This window comes from Bos grunniens, chromosome 20 (assembly GCF_055505025.1).
Source record: "Bos grunniens cultivar Pamir isolate PY7600 chromosome 20, Bosgru_T2T1.0, whole genome shotgun sequence".
Lineage (NCBI taxonomy): Eukaryota > Metazoa > Chordata > Mammalia > Artiodactyla > Bovidae > Bos > Bos grunniens.
This window is the reverse complement of record NC_141184.1, coordinates 29,765,609-29,787,898: the sequence shown is the minus strand read 5'-3', so window position 1 is coordinate 29,787,898 and position 22,290 is coordinate 29,765,609. Positions and strand designations below refer to the sequence as shown.

Sequence of the window (22,290 nt, the reverse complement as noted above, 5' to 3'; positions counted from 1 at the left end):
TGATAATTTGGGCCTCTTGGTGATACAGGAGGAAAAAAAAAAAATGACTGCTGCAGTAAATCTGTGGTTTATCATTTCAGCTGGGGAGCTTTTCAGCGTGTCAGCTCTCTGCCCACATTTACACATCAGCAGTTCACGAGTTCAGCGTCATGCTCATGCTCCCCTCCTCATGAACGTTGGGGAGCACTTGCCTCCCCCATGCCTCAGAGCCGTCCAGGAGCCTGTTGGATTCTGGGCTGTTCACAGCCTGGCTTTGCTGTGGCATTCCACTCCCCCTTACATGCCCTCACTCCGCTGTAGCTGCTGATGTCAGACCGAATCCAGTGGACACGCTTCAGTTGCATCTCCTCCCTGATATGATACCTGGGCTTTTAGTGTGTTCCGCCTGCTGCGCGCTCCTTACTTGCCTCTGGCTCTCTGATTCGTCTTTTGTGGTTTTTATCTTATCTATTCATTCTGGTGTAGATTTTCCTCCAGCTTTTGTCCTTGGTACCCTCTCCTCAGTCTACTCAGTCAAGGTGGCTTATTGTTAATGTTTATTTTGTTTGGAAAATGTATTCAAAGCATTTTCTTTTGTATATCTGCATATTTTATTTCTTTTTGTCTTTATTTTTTTATTTTGTGTTTTGGCTGTGCCACAAAGCATGTGGGATCCTAGTTCCCTGACCAGGAATGGAACCTGTGGCCCCCTTACCATCACCACTCCCCCAACCCCTTGCAGTGGAAGTATGGAGTCTTAACTGCTGGACTGCCAGGGAAGTCCCCTGGTTTCATTTTATTGAGAGGTCCTTTTTTTCTTTTTCTTTTCAAGTGAATGAATCTATGATTTTGTAATGGAGCTTTAATGGTAAACTTATGAGAAAATGGTATTAGAGTGAGTTTGTTGAAAAGCCTTTCCTTTCTGTGTCTATCTGCCTCTAGGAATTTTATGAACAAACAAATCTCTAAGAGAATGTGGACACTTATTTTAAAATCATCTTAAAGAAAAATCCTGTGTCAGGTGTTTACTTTATGGGATTTCAACTCTCACAAAATGTTTCTCGTAACTATGCAGGGATGACACTCAGGTTGTTGTAAAGAAAAAGATCTCTTGGCTTATTTTTAAACAGAATTGACTTTTTCATTAGACTTTCTTTGAAAATATACTTACTTAAAAAAAATCTCAGAAGGATACAGAAAAATGCCTTTTTCTGTATAAAATGCAGTTTGTTATTGGATGGCAAATTATGCTTGATTCATTTTTCAAAATATGACTTCACTAAAAATCTTTAGAAAATGGTGAGTTCAAAATGGTGTGTCCATTTTGATGTATATTTTCATTTTTTTCCCTTCTTGCCTTTTTTACATGCTAGTCATCATACTGATACATGTTTTGCATCCTAATTTTTAGTAATTCATCCAGTAGATGGATATTTGTTAAAGATCATGATATGTAGTACCAAATTTCTTATCAAAAGAATCCCATCAGTTTATGCTGCTGTAAAAAATGAATTATTAGTCTTCTTCACATTTTGGACTTTGTTTCTTTGCTTCCTTCCTTCCAACTGTAGCTCCATGAGGCTGAGGCGTTAACAGTCTGTCTTGTATCAGTACTAACATATTCCTTGGCACATTGCAGAGGCTCAGTAAATACTCGTTTACAGACTTTAAACAATCGGTCATAAGAGTGCCTTAGTTAAATATTCATGTATTTTGTTATTAATGAGAGTGAATGTGGTTTTCACTCATTCTTTGGTATTGTCTCTCATTTTTGAAAAATAAACCTTTGATTGAAGTAGAACACAAATATTGAATGTGCACTTGTCATAAGACTCAGTGAATTTTCACCAAGTGAATATAACTGTGTACTCAGCCCCCCACTCAAGATTACCAGCATTGAAGAGCCCCTTTCTAGTCACCACCCGACTCCTTAAGGCAACCTCTATTCTGTCTTGAAAATACCATGTATTAGTTTTACCTGTTTTTGAATTATAAAAGTTAGAATTGTATATATTTTTTGTTTCTATCTTCTTCTTTATTTTGTTTTCAAAATACCTGTTATAGTTAACTGTAGTTGGCACATTCTTGTTGCTGTATAGTATTATACAGTGTGACTAAATTAAAATGTATTTAACCTGTCTGTGATTAATGGACATTTTGGAGAAGCTCTATACAGTCAGCAAAAACAAGACCAGGAGCTGACTGTGGCTCAGACCATGAACTCCTTATTGCCAAATTCAGACTTAAATTGAAGAAAGTAGGAAAAACCACTAGACCATTCAGGTATGACCTAAATCAAATCCCTTATGATTATACAGTGGAAGTGAGAAATAGATTTAAGGGCCTAGATCTGATAGATAGAGTCCCTGATGAACTATGGAATGAGGTTCGTGACATTGTACAGGAGACAGGGATCAAGACCATTCCCATAGAAAAGAAATGCAAAAAAGCAAAATGGCTGTCTGGGGAGGCCTTACAAATAGCTGTGAAAAGAGAAGCGAAAAGCAAAGGAGAAAAGGAAATATATATGCATCTGAATGCAGAGTTCCAAAGAATAGCAAGAAGAGATAAGAAAGCCTTCTTCAGCGATCAATGCAAAGAAATAGAGGAAAACAACAGAACGGGAAAGACTAGGGATCTCTTCAAGAAAATCAGAGATACCAAAGGAACATTTCATGCAAAGATGGGCTCGATAAAGGACAGAAATGGTATGGACCTAACAGAAGCAGAAGATATTAAGAAGAGATGGCAAGAATACACAGAAGAACTGTACAAAAAAGATCTTCACGACCCAGATAATTATGATGGTGTGATCACTGACCTAGAGCCAGACATCCTGAAATGTGAAGTCAAGTGGGCCTTAGAAAGCATCACTACGAACAAAGCCAGTGGAGGTGATGGAATTCCAGTTGAGCTGTTCCAAATCCTGAAAGATGATGCTGTGAAAGTGCTGCACTCAATATACCAGCAAATTTGGAAAACTCAGCAGTGGCCACAGGACTGGAAAAGGTCAGTTTTCATTCCAATCCCAAAGAAAGGCAATGCCAAAGAATGCTTAAAGTACCGCACAATTGCACTCATCTCACCTGCTAGTAAAGTAATGCTTAAAATTCTCCAAGTCAGGCTTCAGCAATATGTGAACCGTGAACTTCCTGATGTTCAAGCTGGTTTTAGAAAAGGCAGAGGAACCAGAGATCAAATTGCCAACATCCTCTGGATCATGGAAAAAGCAAGAGAGTTCCAGAAAAGCATCTATTTCTGCTTTATTGACTATGCCAAAGCCTTTGACTGTGTGGATCACAATCAACTGTGGAAAATTCTGAAAGAGATGGGAATACCAGACCACCTGATCTGTCTCTTGAGAAATTTGTATGCAGGTCAGGAAGCAACAGTTAGAACTGGACGTGGAACAACAGACTGGTTCCAAATAGGAAAAGGAGTTCGTTAAGGCTGTATATTGTCACCCTGTTTATTTAACTTCTATGCAGAGTACATCATGAGAAATGCTGGACTGGAAGAAACACAAGCTGTAATCAAGATTGCTGGGAGAAATATCAATAACCTCAGATACGCAGATGACGCCACCCTTATGGCAGAAAGTGAAGAGGAACTCAAAAGCCTCTTGATGAAAGTGAAAGAGTAGAGTGAAAAAGTTGGCTTAAAGCTCAACATTCAGAAAACGAAGATCATGGCATCTGGTCCCACCACTTCATGGGAAGTAGATGGGGAAACAGTGGAAACAGTGTCAGACTTTATTTTCCTGCGCTCCAAAATCACTGCAGATGGTGACTGCAGCCATGAAATTAAAAGACACTTACTCCTTGGAAGGAAAGTTATGCCAACCTAGATAGCATATTCAAAAGCAGAGACATTACTTTGCCAACAAAGGTCCGTCTAGTCAAGGCTATGGTTTTTCCTGTGGTCATGTATGGATGTGAGAGTTGGACTGTGAAGAAGGCTGAGCGCTGAAGAATTGATGCTTTTGAAGTGTGGTGTTGGAGAAGACTCTTGAGAGTCCCTTGGACTGCAAGGAGATCCAACCAGTCCATTCTGAAGGAGATCAGCCCTGGGATTTCTTTGGAAGGACTGATGCTAAAGCTGAAACTCCAGTACTTTGGCTACCTCATGCGAAGAGTTGACTCATTGGAAAAGACTCTGATGCTGGGAGGGATTGGGGGCAAGAGGAGAAGGGGACGACAGAGGATGAGAAGGCTGAATGGCATCACTGACTCGATGGACATGAGTCTCAGTGAACTCCGGGAGTTGGAGATGGACAGGGAGGCCTGGCGTGCTGCGATTCATGGGGTCGCAAAGAGTCGGACACAACTGAGCGACTGATCTGATCTGATCTGATATTTTTAGTTTTTGACTCTTTCAGATAGCACGCATATGTTCATCAAACTCTTGTACATGCCTTTTGATGTGCATATTTATGCTTTCCTGTAGTGGATATCTACCTAGGAGTGGAAATTCTGGATGCTTTTAAGTTTTGCTTTGTAGATACTTTCAAACAGTTTTCCAAAATGATGGTACCTTTTCACTGTCCCATGTGCAGTATAGATAAGAGTTCAGGTTATTCCACATTTGTACCAACACTTGGCGTTTTTCTTTCTTTTTCAAGTTAGCTAGTCTGATGAGCATCAGAGGTATCGCAGTATGGTTTTAATTTTCATTTCCCTAAAGACTAATGAAATGGAACACCATTTCATACATAGACCATTTCCCTGTTGACTTTTGTTTTTTCCTTGTTGACTTTTGAAGTGCCTATTCAAGGCGAAGGCAATGGCACCCCACTCCAGCCCTCTTGCCTGGAAAATCCCATGGATGGAGGAGCCTGGTGGGCTGCAGTCCATGGGGTCGCTAAGAGTCAGACACGACTGAGCAACTTCCCTTTCACTTTTCACTTTCCTGCATTGGAGAAGGAAATGGCAACCCACTCCAGTGTTCTTGCCTGGAGAATCCCAGGGACAGGGGAGCCTGGTGGGCTGCCGTCTGTGGGGTCACACAGAGTCAAACACGACTGAAGTGACTTAGCATTCAAGCCTTTAGTTCATTTTTCTGTTGCTTTATTTGCCTTTTTCTTGTTTATTTGTAGGTATTTTTTATATATACTTATTATATGAGTCTTTTGGCCAATATATGTATTGCCAATACCTTCTCTGTGATTGCTTTTTCACCATCTTGGTGATTTTTTTTTTTTTGATGAACAGAAATTCTTAATTTTAATTCTTATTTTTCCTTTTTGCTTAGAGCTTTTTGTATCTTGTTTGTGAAAACTTTGCCTACCTCTAGATCATCAAGATACTCTCTATGTTTTCTACAAATTTAGTCCTATAATCTGTCTCAGATTTGTTTTTGTAAATAACATAAGATATGGGTCAAGATTCATTGTTTTCAATATGACATTCAGTTGACTAGCACCATTTATTGAAAAGACCATTCTTTCTTCACAAAATTGAAGTGTTACCTTTGCCCTTAATTGTGTCCAGTCTGTGTGTGTGTGTGTGCGCGCGCGCACATATAAACAGTACAAAAGTGTATGAAGTAAAAAAGTGAACACCAACTTCTAGATGTGTGAGGATAAGTAGTTGCTATAAGTGGTTTGATTTGTATTTGTTTTCACCTATAAAGAGAGAATTATACTTTTTTCTTTAAGTGAGATAACACTAAACATGTTATACAACTTGACTTTTTTACCCAGCTGTTTCAGACATCCTCTATATAAACACGTTGGAGAAGGAAATAGCAACCCACCCATTCCAGTATTCTTACCTGTAGAATCCCATGGACAGAAGAACCTAACAGGCTACAGTCTGTGGGGTCACAAGAGTTGGACACGACTTAGCGGCTAAACTACTACTACTAAAATTCACATTGGAGAAGGAAATGGCAACCCACTCCAGTATTCTTGTCTGGAGAATTCCATGGACAAACGAGCCTGGCGGGTTGCAGTCCATGGGGTCACAGAGAGTTGGACACGACTTCGTGACTAACACACACGCGCACACACACACACACACACACACACACATACATTGCCTTAATTTTTAACACCTGTGTGGCATTCTATAGATGAATAGACATCGGGTTTGTTTGTTTTTTTTTTTCGGGTTTGTTTTTTTACAGTTCCTTTAGTCAGGAGTATTTTGGAAGTCTCTATTCTGCAACCCCCCCACCCCGGCTCCGCACCATTACATGTAAATACTTTAGGTATAGTCTTATGCATCTATTCTTTTGCATTTGTGTGTTTTTATAAGGTGGAGTTCTAGAAGTAATTATCTGTTAAGACAGTATGCACATTTTAAATTTGGAAAGAGCTGGCCAAGTTTTTTCTAGAAAGGACATAGTTTTGTAGTTCTAACCAGCATTTTTGACACCACCCTTTTCCGATACATCTGCCAACACTGGGTTTTACTAGCATCTGATACATAAAAAGTTATCTCATTGTTATTATTAATATTTGCCTCTTACTTGAACTCCTGTGAGAATGAACAACTTTTTTATAGTGTTTCAAGTATTTAGTGGTCCTCTTACTCTCATCGGCTTTTTGTTCGTAACAGTTTATTGTAATACATAGATTGAAAGTTTATCAGTCATTATCTTTTTCTCTAGTTCCTCAGTGGACCTGCTTTGAAGTCAGCTGTCTCAGTTGCTTTATACAAATTTATCCAAAGTTTAGCTAATAGATTAAACCAAGGATTCTTCAGTGCAGGTCAGTTTACCAGAAGTCAAATTACAGAACAACCAATTTATTGATATCGTAAGAGTTTTCTCAAATTTTTGTTTCTTTCCTTATCCCTGCCTCCACCTTTAGTAGTTAGACAGTTGATATGAACTCATATCATATCAGAGCCAGTTTAAGGTTTTATCTTGATTGTAGCCAGGGCTAGGGCAGGGCATCATTCAAGATAGAAAGGCTGCACTTACAGGAAAGCCTGTTGATTGCTTATATCATTACTGTAGTAAAGCTTTGAGAATCCCAAATCAGTTTTGCAAATCAACTATCTAGCAGATGGATTTTTGGAAATTGTCTCATTTTGGAGAAGCAGTTCTTTAGCTATGGCTCACAGAGGGCCAAAGAGGAAGAGAGTATATCAGAATTCCCAGGAGGGAAATGTAGTTTGGAAAAAGACATAAATTGATACAGTGTCTCAATGTAGCTTTGTTTGTGGAGAGTTGAGAAAATTCTGTGCTATTAATAAAAGTTTTCAAAACTTAAGATTATATAAAGGTGTCCTGTAGGAATATTTGGGAGACATAATTATATGTCTGCATATAGGTAATGCAGTTATATAGTTATTCTCAGTGTAGGGAACGACAGTATTGTATGTTTCTTAAAACTGAGTATTATACTCTTGAGAACTACTTATTTAACCAGTATATTCTTAATACAAATTCCCTAGCAAATTGCCCCTCCTCCCAATAACCATATAAATCATCAAGCGATATAAACTGTGAGAATTAAGTCTCTAAGAAACAGTTTATAAAGTCTGTCAGTTCATTAATGACTGTCCAGATTCATTCCCTGAAACACAAACTCCAGTTCTTCCCGAATAATGAGCGGTTGTCACGGTTCCAGTCCCAGCGCTGGCAGAATTCCTGCTAACCTTAGCTTACCCGCTCTAATTTCTCATTTGTATCGGGTCCTATTTATCTCAGCCAACGAGATAAAGATTACTTCCTAGCCCTCAGTGACATAGTTCCATAAATCCCCAACATAAACATGTAGCAAAGCAGACAAACCAAAAGAGCCAATTCATTAGCATTAGTAGATTCATGGCAGTCTGCGAGCAAGTGGCCACATTATTTATCTGCTTCAGAAAGTCATCCCACAAATATTTCTGCAATGTCCTTTTTGCCAGGCTGGGTGTGAGGGATGGAGCTCTTGCCCTGTGGGCTCCGTGGGACTCTCTAGTTCTGTCTGCCTTTCCTTATATTCCTGTAAGGGTTTCACCTCATGTTATCTGTCCTGAGTTTCTACTTTTTCACACCAGTAAATATCTATCTTTTTAGATTTTAGCTGTTTTAAAAATAATTTAGCAGTTTTCAGCATGGGTTTATAGTTTCTCCTTTAGCATTACCTCACGCCTAATATGTGTATGTTTTAAAAAAAAGTTCTTTCTAGTTCCATGCAGCTATAAATCTCTCCTCCCTCATCAGCACCTTTGCACCCAAACTAGGCAGAAGTGTTCTCAGGGCACTTGGCGGCCTTCCTTCTTTATCTCGCAGGTACTCTTCTCCTCAATTGGGCAGTGCCCTTGGTTTGCAGGTTTAAGTGTTCCTCCCTCTCAGTAGCTCTTTGATTTTTTTTATTCTTTTCCCTTTAAATTCAGTGCCCTTAGTCCTTTTCCCATTTATTTGAAGTGTCCTAAAGTTGGCCACTTGTAACCGTGGGGTGGCTTTCAGCACCAATGTGTATAGCTATAGTTGCATGTCTTTTCTCCTTCCAACCTTCCCAAATAAAGTCTGAATGTTCTTCTCTAATCCTTATAGCAAAACAACACTCTGCTCCTCTGATGTATCCTTATAAGCACACAGTGCTCTTTAGTAATCTTACTGTGTTTTACCCTTTCCTTGGTTCCTAGAATTTCCTCAGTATGGCAGTTCTTCTGAGGGCTAGGTTTGCTTTATCCCTGCTGCTCCTTATGTTAACACATGCAAGTGTAAGTCAACTTGCCCTGGCTTTAGAGGTCTCTTGTCCACCTGCTCACTTCAGGCTCCCCCCAGAAGCAGAGATTAGCATGGACTCAGACTGACTGAGGGGCATTATGATTTGCTGGGCTCCTTAGCAAAGGGGAAAACATCATTGATTGAGAAAGTCATGTAACATGCAGGCAGATTAAAATGTCTGTTGAGACAGAGTCTAAGAAATATGTCCTTAACCATGGAAGTTTGTTAATCAAAGGTGACTTGTAGTTTTAAGGCAGATGTTTTGTAATGAGGCATACCATTTTATTTTTTTTTTTTACTGCTGTGAATAATAGTAAGAAGAATAGACAGAACATGTCCTCATGTAGGTTGATTGTATTTTCTACTTTAGTTACTTCTTTTTTTTTTTTAAAGAAACTCAGTGTCTTTACCTCTTTTCAGAATGTTACCTGCAAAGATTCCTCTAGGAACTGTTGTGATTAATCATCATTAGTCAACTTGCTTCTTAAAGTCCCGGAGCTTATGTTTTTGTTTGTTTTTTTCCATAATTGTTACATGGGACCATTCATAGTGCCAGGCACATAATGGTGAAAAACGTGCTCCCATCTGAGAGTCACTTCCGGAGATCTTACTGTGCTCTGTAAAGCTTGGCAAGATCTGATTTCCCTGCTGCCTCTCTTACATTCTCCTCCTCAATTTGCTCTATCCATGCTGGCCTCTTTGCAGTTCCTGGAACACATCAGTCCCACCTTCGGGCTTTGGCTGTTTTTTCTACCAGAGACACCCCTCTCCCAGGTAGCCACGTGGAGCTCCTCTGCTTCTTTCAAATCTGTCAGATGGCAGCTTTTCAAAGACATCTTTCCTGACCACCCTTTTATGTATAGTTGCCCAGTTTGATCCATTTTCAGAGCCCTCATCCCTGATCTATTATTAAGTAGTTGTTTTTTATTGTCTCTTTCTCTCCTCTGGAACGTAAGAGTTTCAGCTGTTTAGCACTGTGTTTCCTGGGCCAGCTACGTAATAAGTGCTAGTAATTATTGAATGAATGAATGTGTATTTAGATTAATAAATGAATGCATTCCTACATATATAGTAGCCATATAGCGGCAATGCCATTTAATTCCAGGGCAGCATCTGAGATAGAAAAGCACAAATCAAAAAGAAATTTTGATCCTTACTGTCTTCTGTCTTAGAAGTGTAGGCCTAAGATCTTAGCCCATAGCAACTCAAATTAAAATCTTTTATCTTCTTCCATTTTCTAGTATCCTAGATTCCTTGGGTGTCATAAACTCTTCTAGCACAAATAGGACCCCCTCATTTATGCCTGCCTGTCTCCAGCATCTTGGTCCCCTTGTTTCTCCACGAAGTGTTTGGCCCTGTACTACTGTTTCTAGTGTGTCTTATGACCTTGGGGAGAGTTGTTATTATTCTCTACACCATCAGGGCTCTTGTCCTTCTTTTGGGTGGGACTAGGCAGAGAAAAGTTGGTTGTACGTACTGGTCAAGAAGCTAATAAACCCAGGGACTTCCTTGGCAGTCCAGTAGTTAAAACTCTGTGATACCAATGAGGAGGGCGTGAGTTCAGTCCCTGGTCGGGGAACTAAGAACCCGTGTGTTATGCACTGTGGCCAAAAAAAAAAAAAAAAAGCTAAACCTAAAGAGAAGGCAGAAGCCTGTGAAACTGAAATTAATGTGCATATTAGATGAATGGCTTTGCTTCACGAAGTACCAGATTAATTGAGTTTTTCCAAGGTACTTTATTTATGTTCTTTGTTGTTTTTAGCCTCTGTACTTGGTAATATATGCTTCTTTAAGTCTCAGAATACTTGGTATTTTTTCCATGTACCAACTCCATAATGATCTTCATGATATTGGTATAAACTGTTTATTTCTATTATTCATGGCGGGTGCAGCACATTAGCACCAAAAAATTAGGCCATAGTGCAACAATAGTTTATTGAAAACATCCGTAAGTATCTCATAAAAGCTTAGAATTTCCTTAAATCAGTAACGTCACTTTCATCTGTTACCCTATAAAGACTGACAAAATATTTAAAACATAACACGGTTCTGTATGTTATAAACTGTGGTTCTTTACACTAGGTGGTTTTAAATTTATTTAGGTAGGCACCTTTTTTATATTCCTACCTCAGAAATGGAGCCTTTTATCATTTATAATGTTGTTGTTGCCATTTTCGTAAATGAGATGGTTTATGGGCTCTGTTCATCAGTGAAACAAACGGCTTGCCTATTATTTGGCACCTGGTTAAACAATGGTTTAACGATGTAAATTCTAAGCTACCTTTTTACAGGGGCTCTTCTCTCGCTGTCTTGTTCTTCCTGATTGGGTAGAGGACTGGCTGTTAATTGAGTACGCTTATTTTCCCTCTCTCTCCACTGTCACCTGAGATGGAGGGAAAGAAGTACTGTCTATGCACCAGATCCTCCTGTACTTACTACGGTGTAGCAAAGCCCTTGTTCCCGAAGAGGAGATTGCCAATATGCTTCAGTGGGAGGAACTTGAGTGGCAGAAATACGCGGAAGAATGCAAAGGCATGATTGTCACCAACCCTGGAGCGGTATGTGCTGGTGTTGACGGTCAGAGACTGAGTCACCTTCCTTTCAGGTTTGAGTGTTTCGTAAAAATGCTAACAGAATGTTTTTAAAGATTTAAGTACTCATTGCTTCTTGTCCTTTGAGTAATTTTTTTCCTTTAAATATTTAGTACATAAGAAAAATATTATAATATAGGCGTATCTGTAGGCATATATGTAGCCGTAAGAGTTGGTGATGGACAAGGAAGCCTGGTGTGCTGCAGTCCATTGGGTCTCAAAGAGTCAGACATGACTGAGCAACTGAACTGAACTGAAGGCATGAAAGTGAAAGTGAAGTCGCTCATTCGTGTCTGACTCTTTGCGACCCCACAGACTGTAGCCCACCAGGCTCCTCCATCCATGGGATTCTCCAGGCAAGAATACTGGAGTGGGTTGCCATTTCCTTCTTCAGGGGATCTTCCCGACCCAGGGATCAAACCCAGTTCTCCCGCATTATAGGCAGACGCTTTAACCTCTGAGCCACCAAGGAAGCCCCATTCATCTGCTTAGTAGATTTATTCTGCTTATTATGGAGAATTTTGAAGTTTTTAGATTATGCTCAGCTCTAATTTTATTCTGAGTATAAAAGTAATAGATCTTCTCTACAATTAGAAAAAGAGAAAAACAGCCCAAAGAAGAGAAAAATCGCCCGTAATTCCTTTCTTCAGAGATGATACTATTCACTTTTCTAGTAAGACATATTTCATATTGTTTTGAAAAAAAATTGGCATCATACTATTAAATATTAATATTCAGACTTTTTCTTCTTATCTTCCTCCAGGAACAACAAGCACAAAGTTATTATTTTTCCTTCGTTTTACATTTCTTTAGGCATATAATTTAAAAAAAAGCCACTGTTACTTAATTAACCCCCTATTACCAGGCACCTAAGTTGCTTCCAGATTTTTGCTATAGCAAATAATGCTGAATTTGTATACGTGTGATGAAACATGTTTTCCATATGTATGTATTTCTGTTTGAATGTGTCCATTTAATTCCTTGAAGTATGTACATTTTTAAGGCTTTGGATACTTTATAAATTACCTTCCAGAGAATTGTAAAATTCACACTCTGACCATTTCTTCATACTGCTTGTACTAGTTTAACAAAAAATGTTGTCAATTTGGTAGGGAAAAAATAGATACTATTTAGCTCAGGTTTCTTTTTATTTTGGTTTCTAGCAAAACTTGATATTTTAAATGTTGATCTTTAAGGTTTTTCTTCTGATATTGGTTTATCGACATCCTTTGTCTAATTTTTATTAATGTTTTTAAAATTTATTTCTTTAAATTTTGCTTCTAATGTCCATTTTTAAAGTTAAAACATAAAAATCAAAAGCAAATAATTAATAGATAGCTTTTTTTTCTGATAAAGAGCACACTGTTTTATTATTAAATTATTTTCCTCTAAAATATGTTATTGTTTCATAAAGTAGTTATATATTGGTATCTTATCTGTATAAAGTTTTACAAAAGTGGAGAATTAAAATACTACTATATAAGGAAACAGAGTAATCTAAGTAAACAAAGCTGTTGTTTTAGAAAGGCTGCCAAATTGCTTAATAGCCTTGATTCATAAAAATAAAAACCCTAAATCAACTTTTTGTAGCATGACAGTAGCATCTGCACAAACAAAATGTTGCTATTTGCAAATCAGACATTCCAGCTAATGCTGATTATATTAAACAAATCTAGAAAGTGAAAGTGTTTAATAAAAATGTCTTTAAACATGAAACTTGTTTAACACTAAAAAAGTTATACAATTTCTACTATTATATTGCTAAGCCACACAGATAATTGTTAGAGTAAAAGAAATATACAAAATCATAGCACTATGAGAGTGTGATTGTGGATTTACTCTTTCTTCTTTTAAACAGTTGCATGAATTTACATTTCTCTGTTCGTTTTATAGTTGGGTCAGAGGACTGAGTGGGGGTGATGGTGGTGGGAGACATCCTTTTTCCCTTGGTGGGTCCCCTTGAAGAATCTCATGATTTACTGTGGAAGCACTTTTACCCTGGGACTCCCTTCTATGGCATGGTTAAAATTTCCTGAACTCCTAGGATCAGTTGGAGAGCTTTTGAAAATACAAGAATGCCCTGATGGACCCCATCCCATGTACTCCAGGTAACGGGGCTCAATGACCTGTAGTCAAAAAAATTCCCCAGTTGCTTCTGGTTCGCTTCTTGCTCGTTTTTGAGCCAGTGGCATAGAGAATATTTACTCCATTGCCATGATCATCATTCAACTCAGTTGTTGAGGAACCACTATGTGAGCCAGGTGCTACTGAAGTATATAGATTATATATGATGCTTGTCCAGCTGCAGACTTACAGCATATCCATATGAAAGGAGTCTGTGATTAATTATTGAATCAATGGACCAATCTCTGAAAAAGCCAGTCAGGAAAGCTTGTAGTGTTTGGTGAGATCACTGGGCCAGGCTCCCAGGGATGCTTCATGAACATTACTGTGGTCTTTAAAGAATCAAGGAATTGTATAAATCATTGGCACCTTTGAATGAACATTCTTGAGTTGGTGTGTGGCCAGTTTTGAAGATAATGAGGAAAACACAGGTTAGTCAGGATGAAAGGTTTAAGCTGGAAAGTAATTGGAAATAAGAAAGTTAGGTTTGGGTGCCAAGCTTTGGTACATGTTTAAGGTAGTTTTTTTTTTTTTTTTTTAGTATTTGCTATTTAGTCTTAGTGCAGGGGAGAAAAGTGTCCTGAAAACTTAGTATCATGAAACATTCTTTCATTATATCCTGTTGAGAATAGGACAGAATAGACATAGCACTATATTTTGTCCTATGAAGTGCTTGCTTTGAAAGATTGCCCAGTGATAAGGATATTGGGGAATTTATTAAAAATTTCAAATCATTATGGTCCCATTAAGTACTTTATTGCTGCAGAATTTAAAATTAATCTCCCTCCCCAGGTACTTTGCCTCTGCTAGGGAACACTTTGGTCATTGGTGAGAATGTATTTTATTCTAATATAAAAATAGTATGATGGATACTGTAGGGTGTGGCCAAGTCTAGAACTCATTTCATCCCATTTCCCCCTATAAATAAGAAATAGTACAGATATTTTAAAGGGCTTCCCTGGTGACTCAGATGGTTAAGAATCTTCCTGCAATGCAGATCCCAGGGTTGGGAGGATCCCCTGGAGAAGGGAATGGCTACCCACTCCAGTATTCTTTCCTGGAGAACTCCATGGACAGAGGAGCCTAGCGGGCTACAGCCCATGAGGTTGGAAAGAATTGGACATGACTGAGTGACTGAGTGCGTGCACGCATGCACACACACACACACACACACATACACACACACAAATATTTTAAATCACTATTTCCTCTGTTGATACTATGTGTGCTAAGTCATTTCAGTTGTGTCCCACTCTTGTGACCCTCCGAACTGCAGCCCACCAGTCTCCTCTGTCCATGAGATTCTCCAGGCAAGAGTACTGGCGTGAATTGCTGTGCCTTCCTTCAGGGAATTTTCCCGACACAGGGATCAAACCTGTATCTCCTGCATTAACAGGAGAGTTCTTTACCGCTAGTGCCACCTGGGAAACCCTGATACTATAGCATGGAGCCAAAGAGAAGCCCAGCATAATCTGGTCTGTGGTGACTGCAGAGGCAGGAAGGGACTTTAATTGTGGTCCTGGTAGGCAGACGAGCATGAAAGAACATCAAAGGGTTTTGACTTAGAGGAGAGAACCTGGCCTTTTTGACCTAGTTATTAATTTTGAGAGCAAAGGTCAACTTTTCAAGATGCTAGTAAAATTTTAATTGTTAAATGACATTGAAATATTCTTTGAAGTCTAAGGTTTTTTTTTTTTTTTTTCACTAATGTGGATGAATTTGCACAAATCTTTTTATTGAATAGTTGGTCACCTATTTGGACTACAGTTGTGGGTAGAGTGACCAGCTTGTCCCAGTTGCTGAGGGCTTTCCCAGTTTTAACATTGAAACCCCTGTGTCTTGGACAAACCAGGCAGGACTGTTAAGTCATAGTTGGTGGGCATTACTGGGCAATACAGTGAAGCTTATTAGCCTCCATGGGGATCAAGTCTATAGCCTCGAGCTCTGAAGCAACTGGGCCAAACACCCCCACCGATCTTCTAGTCAGAATTTAGCTTCTAATTAGGGAATGCCCCGAATGTTCAGTATAAGCAAGGAGGTGCTAAAACATATTCTCCACAATTTTACTATCTTTTCACAAACTTGAGTATTCAGGATGAAAGCTGTTTTACAAATGGATCCTCATACTTTAGTAACTTAAGAAGGAACCAAGCTGTTCACTTCTTTTTTTTTTTTTTTTAAATTAGACTTGGAAAAGAAACTTATGAAAATTGAGTCTTCTCTATTAAAATTTAAGAATGGCCTCCATGGACATAATAAGAGCAGCTTAACTATTTGGTCTTTGTACCACCATACCTTTTCATTTAAAGGTATAGAACTAAAGGAATACACAACATACACAGAGAACTAATGGGAAAAAAAGTATATAGAGTCATCTGTCTGTGCCTGCTGAATAGAAATAAGCTTTCCATTTGAAATGTGCAGTTAAAGCAGAATAAGCCAGCGTGTCTCTTTTGGTCGTGTGGAATACTCCCTCTGTGCCTCTGGAGAGGTTAAGGAAAAGTTATATCTGACTAGGTGTCCTTTCAAAAGTTTAATTTTTAAAGGTTTCTATGGGGATGGCAGAAAAGGACAGAATCATCGTTCATTATGCTGAATGGCACAGACTCATTTACGGGGATGACATTATAGTTTTTATATAGTGTAGTTGCTATGATTAAAGGTTTTTAATGACATTTTTTTCCTTTTGGGGATGAGGCTTTCCTAGGGAAAAATCCGATTAATTTCTTCCCTACTTAGATTAAAGTCAATACTTAAAGACGTCTTAAGGGAATAAATGGCTTTGATTTCTCTCTCTCTAGAAACCAAGCTCTGTCCGCATCGATCAACTGGATCGTGAACAGTTCAACCCTGATGTGATTACTTTTCCGATTATCGTTCACTTTGGGATACGCCCTGCACAGTTGAGTTATGCTGGAGACCCACAGTAAGATATTTCTCGGTGTTTGTCTTAGCCAATTTCATCTTCTACTAACAGCTGAAATTAGCAGGGAATCCCCTTTAGTGGAATTTTTTCTTTTTAAAAATTAAGATCTGAAATGAGCCATGTTTCCAAGATTAGGTTACCGAATGAAACAAGTTATGGTAGCTCTTGAAGAATTATTTTCTCTACATATTATTCGATAGATTATCCTTAGCAGTCTTGGTCAATATGAGTCCTGTATGTTTTTAACCTTTAAGGAATTTTCCTTTATCCATCATTGTAGAACTTACTATTTTTATTTATTTTTTTCAGTGCTCTCTAGAGGAAAGTAGCACCATGTTGGTTCCTAGCACTGCTGCACTGATGTAGAGTTCTGATTTTGGGGAGACATCTTAGTAAGAGCTCAACATCCCATGCAAAGTCAAGGGTTGTATTGGAAGGAGAAGCCATGACTTTTGGCTCTTAGAATTGACGTTACTTTCCAACTGGCACATTAGTGTTTTGCTGGGAGAAAATGAGGATGTGTGGGAAGGGGAATAGCACCATTAGAGTCTTCAGTAGTGTTTAGATTCCCTACTTTGTCAAACAAACCATTTCCTGATTTAATTTTTTTAAAGGTTTCATAATGGGAGAAAAGGGCATAGGAGATTTTCAATTCATAAATCCAATTCTGGCTGATATATTAGAAGAGGCTAAAGGGTTTTGTTCTTTTTTTCCCCTCCCATTGGATAAAAGTATGAAGCAATGAGCCAGGCACTGTGTAAGTACTTCTTTCTTTCCTCCATTGTCTATAAAAAATGTTATCAGAAAGGAGAGACCCAGCAAAGGCCAAAAAAGGAGCAGTTTCAATATAACAGAAAATCTTTGGAAAGTCCCTTCTTGCCAGAAAAGTGTGAGTAGAATGTGATTAGGCTCATGTGGACTCTCAGCTGGCAGGAGTGTGAATTGGTAAAAAACTGTATATTCTCTTCCTTCTCAGGATACTTTAACTTACTCGTTAGGCTGATCCAGGTTATAACATGTTTGGCTTCAAAGATGGTTATTTTTGTCATGGTATATACAAATTGCTATACATCATTTGTCTTTCCCTTGCCAGTGGAAAAATGGATGTAAGTATCTGTGTATCTTGGGAATTATCATGAGGAGGGTTCTTTTTTCTCATTTTCTCCAACTTTTACTTTCAGTGAAAGCGTTTCAGACACTGACAGTGTCTGCTGAGTAAGGGGCCTTTCTTTCAACAAACATCAGAAAGCATGTATTTAAGTGTGTTACTTTCAAAGAGGTAACAGTGAGAAACCGTACATGTTTCTTTCGGTTTTTGTGCATCTCTCTTGAAATTGCCTCCAGAGAGATTCATCCGTATAGTGACACCTCATTTTCAACGCACGTAGGCAATGATCAGCTTATTCATAGATTCCGGATGACTCTTGGTCATCCAGCTGCTCCATTCCTCCAGACCACGTCCTTCCTTAGAATGAAGGTCTGAAGCCATTAAGGATGTTCACAGGAATGCGTTTATGATCAAGCAGGCCTCTAAGAACACCTGGCTTTACGGCACTTTAGATTTGCCTTCTTTTCGTCTGAGATGTCCATCTGTCCTTTTCCTCAGGTACCAGAAACTGTGGAAGAGTTATGTTAAGCTTCGCCACCTCCTAGCAAATAGTCCAAAAGTCAAACAGACTGACAAGCAGAAGCTGGCACAGAGGGAGGTTGGTATTGGACCCTCTTCACCTATGGCTAATGATGATGTACTTCCGGTTTATCTGAGATTGTTGTTACACCACACTTTTAGAATAAGATGGAAAGATACTTAAAAAAAAAATCACACTTCACTCCCCTCCTTATGTTAGTATACTGATTGATTTTTTTTCATCTTTTAGTAGCTAAGAGACCATATTTTCTCCTTAAAAAGGCCAGTTTTTTAATAGATGTTGGGAATGAATATAGCTTCTCTAAGAAGTTAATTTTAAAACTTCCCATAGGACCACATTTTCAAGTTTCTTGGTCTTAGGTTGTAAAAGATTATCTTCTATATATCTGTTAGTTTAGTATGGTGAACTGATTTTGTGAGACTTTATATCCCAAATTCCGTATTTCTTTAGTACGGGTAGTATTATGGGTAGTATTATCTATATTCCAGGGTCACTTGTGTTTTATATTTAAGAATAAAAAATAAATGGATTTAGTATCAATATAGATTTTGTCTCAATGAGGGTTTATTCTGCTGCATTGTGTAAAAGCAAGGTTTTGAAGCTGAGAAAAGTGTTTGAATTCTGACATTGTCGCTTTTTGTGACTTGAGCCAGTCAGCTTCATTATAAAAGATGGAACCAAGGCCAAAAGAGACTGTCAGTGCACTCAGGGAAAAGGGTGATGGTGTGGACTTGGAGACATTCCATTTAACTTTCCTCCAGTAGTGTTTGGCCTGTTAAAGTGATAGTCATTCAGTCATATCAGATTCTTTGCGACCCCATGGACTGTAACCTGCCAGGCTCCTTTGTTCATGGAATTCTCCAGGCAAGAATACTGGAGTGGGTTGTCATTCTTTTCTCCAGGGGATCTTCCCAACCCAGGGATAGGACCCAGGTCTCCTGCATTGCAGGCAGATTTGTTACTGTATGAGCTACCCGGCCTGTATTAGTAACTTAATCAGTGATGGAGGTGGTGGTGGTTCCTGTTGTTGTTATGAATTCTATGAGATTTTTTTTAATTGAATAAACATACAAGTATAAAATTATTTTTTATCATTAATTATTTGAAGGGTGGTGGTAAAAGGGAAGAGTCAATTCCTGTTTACGTATTGTAGCAGTTTTGAATCATTGTCTTGTTTTAATAAAATATACCCTTGCTGCAGGGTTTGCAAATTAGAAGGCGTCTTTGAGAATTACATGGGTTTCTGGTTAATTTACTGATTGTCTTTCTTATATGTAAATGCTTAACATAAGGCTTGATTTAAATATAATTTTTACATGCAGATTTCAGATTCCAAACACCACATTTTGTTTCTTTTTCAGTTAAAGGGCATTTTTTTTTCACGATTTTTCTTTTTTTTTGACAAGGATCATTTTTAAAGTCTTTATTGAATTTGTTACAATTTTTCTTCTGTTTTACGTTTTGGTTTTTTGGCCATGAGGCATGTGGAGTCCTAGCTCCCCATCCAGGGATTGAACCTGAACCCCTCAGATTGGGAGGCTACTGGACCACCAAAAAGTCCCCAAAAGGACATTTTTCATTTGAACTTGCCAGAGTAGCTTCTTTAGGTTAGTTTTTCCTTCTCCATTTACCAGGAAAAGCTGGCTTATTCCCAAGGCCTTTCTCTATTTTTTAAAAATCTAATTTGGCATGAAGAATTTTGACTACCTGAATGTAAGGGTGAACGAATCCAGCTAATTTACTAATGCTTGATGTTTGGCTTAATACTGCTTTAGAGCTGTCAGGTTACTCATCACAATGAGTTCTTTTCTAGGAAGCGCTCCAAAAAATACGACAGAAGAATACCATGAGGCGAGAAGTAACGGTGGAGCTGAGTAGCCAAGGCTTCTGGAAAACTGGCATCCGTTCTGATGTCTGTCAGGTGATGACGCTTCTGAGAACACAATTATACCCAAACGTCTCTTCCTTTAAAAGGCATCTGGCACTGAAGTCTTCCTAATTCTGAGAAGTTTCTGCAGAATGTATTACCTTGTAGCTAAATGGAACATCAACAGTACACTGTTTTCTATCATTTGGGTTCTGTTTCTGTGTCAGTTTTCACGTTGTCTTGTTTAGCTGTGTGTGGTGCACGCGCGTGTGCATGGCGGGGGCGTGGGAGGCGCTGACTTAGTAATGCTCAATTCTGTCTCCGCACATTGAGGGAAGGCAGGTCTGTTCTTCAAATGTGTCTGCCTGTTTGAGCATGTGGGTAAGTGCCTGTCAAAAGAGATACTCCGGCAGCTCTACAGGCAGATTCCTGAAGGTGGTGTGTATAAACATTCCAGACTGAGAACCCAGACTTACAGTGCAGAGAGCTGAAAGTATTAAATGAGCAGAAACAGTATACATATTTGAGCCAAAGGATAGTATTTTTTCTTTGTGACATGTTAGTCGCTCAGTTGTGTCTGACTCGGTGATCTCATGGACTGTAGCTCTCCAGTCTACAGTCTGCTCTGTCTCAGTGATTCCTCCATCCATGGAATTCTCCAGACAAGAATGCTGGAGTGAGTTGCCATTCCCTTCTCCAGGGGATCTTCCGGACCCAGGGATTGAACCTGAGTCTCCTGCACTGCAAGCAGATTCTTTACCAACTGAGCCACCAAGGAAGCCCAGCCCATTTTTTCGGGGATGGAGGGGTAGACTTAATAGAGGAACATTTCAGCAATATATAACTGGCTCACTAAGAGGTATTTTTTTCCTTAAATGTGAATTTTTACCAAATGAGACATCCCTCAAATCTAGCATATTCTTTGACTCTTCACTTGATTCTTTTGTTATGATTGATATTGGTTGCACTCCATGGTAATTAAGTAAAGGAAATGATTACGCAGACTGGGGTCAGTGCAGTTCGCTGTGTTTAGCCTTTTGGAAGAATATTCCAAGCTGCCACTTGTCTCTTGTGATGGTAGTAAGAGTTGTAATGAGTCCAGACATTCTTAGGTATTCATTTCATTGTAATGAGTTTTTTTTTTTTTTTAAATCAATGCTGGCATTTAATTATTGTATTGAACAGTGGAATTTAATCCTATCATTAAAGGAATTGCTATGTAATTCATTTACCATGTGAAGCTAAATGTTTTTTTGCTGAGATGAACTGCTATTGATGTAGTATTGCTAAGTAGTTTGAAAATAATCATCTGTAGTGGATGCCAGTCTGTCTAAAAAGTCCTCAGTTATATTACCCATTGACCAATTTTTTTAAACTGTAAATGCTTTCAGAAGTGGATATCTTACTTCCATTGATTGTTTCTTAGGGCCACTTGGAGCTGTAATAATACCCATTTTTTCAGCTTGCTAGTGTTTCTCCAAAACCAACATAGCACTGTAACCCCAACATAGCTGCTTAAGACATTGTAGTAACAGTGACTGGAATGTCCAACCATCTGCTGATCTCAGTGATGTCAAAGTTGATTGTTTAAGAGATCCTGAAATTATGGAACTTTGAGAACTGGAAAGGATCTTAGAGTTCTTCTAGTTCAGTGGTTTTTAAACTTATGTTTTTGATTTAACTGTGAAGTTTTTTTTATTAAACACAACCCTGGGAAACCCTAATTTGTAAAAAGATTAAAAAAAAAAAAAAAACCAACTGATTGGTGACTAGTGGGTGTGGAGGGAGTGTCCCATTGTCTGTGGAGCAGTTCCTAGATAAGTTTAGTTCCGCTGAACACAATTTTTTTTAAAAAACATTGAGCTCTTTCTACCCTTTCTTTTGGTAAAACAAATAGGGGTCCTGAATGAACCCTGTAGTTTTATGTCCTTCAGCTGTGTCACAAGAACCTGACTCTGGCTTCCCAACTGGATTGGAAGCAGCTGGATGACTAGGTTATCGTCTCTCTATCTCTGCATATATTACATTTACATTCTATTTTGAGGTTGATAGGAAAATCCCATGGACAGAGGAGCCTGGTGGGCTGCAGTCCATGGGGTCTCAAAGAACTGGACATGACTGAGTGACTGAGCATGCGCATAGCCAAAAACAATCAGTTCCTGTGTTTGACTGGTTGGAGACAAGGTTCCTGAGTAGGACTTCGTCAAAGGTGAATACTTCTTGTGTAATGATGGTTCCTCCACGTGGAGGACTCCTGCTGTTCCCAGGCTTCTATCCTCCAGTCCTATTTTTTGCAAGTTATATTGCCTCTTAACTATAGTTTCTTATCTCAGAATACATGTTTTCATTTTCATGTGTTTTCATCAAATAAGATGGCAGGAGACGTGTTGTTGTTCAGTTGCTCAGTTGTGTCCGACTCCTTTTGCGACCCTGTGGACTGCAGCACACCATGCTTTCCTGTCCTTCACCATCTCCCGGGGTTTG

The 22,290-nt window shown here is 38.8% G+C and overlaps 1 protein-coding gene across 12 annotated transcripts in view; it reads left to right on the top strand.

Annotated features, from left to right (window-relative positions):
- Nucleotides 1-22,290, top strand: part of DROSHA (drosha ribonuclease III) — a 122,950-nt gene that overhangs the window by 48,327 nt on the left and 52,333 nt on the right. For 6 of the 12 annotated variants that reach the window (XM_086361267.1, XM_086361263.1, XM_086361270.1 and 3 more), the window contains 4 exons: nt 11,038-11,207; nt 16,166-16,290; nt 17,897-17,996; nt 19,753-19,860. In XM_086361267.1, the coding sequence (XP_086217393.1) occupies nt 11,038-11,207; nt 16,166-16,290; nt 17,897-17,996; nt 19,753-19,860 (503 nt within the window). Of the gene's footprint in view, nt 1-80; nt 425-643; nt 760-11,037; nt 11,208-16,165; nt 16,291-17,896; nt 17,997-19,752; nt 19,861-22,290 lie in introns of those variants that run through there. The other 6 variants (XM_086361271.1, XM_086361266.1, XM_086361273.1 and 3 more) reach the window with 3 other exon arrangements.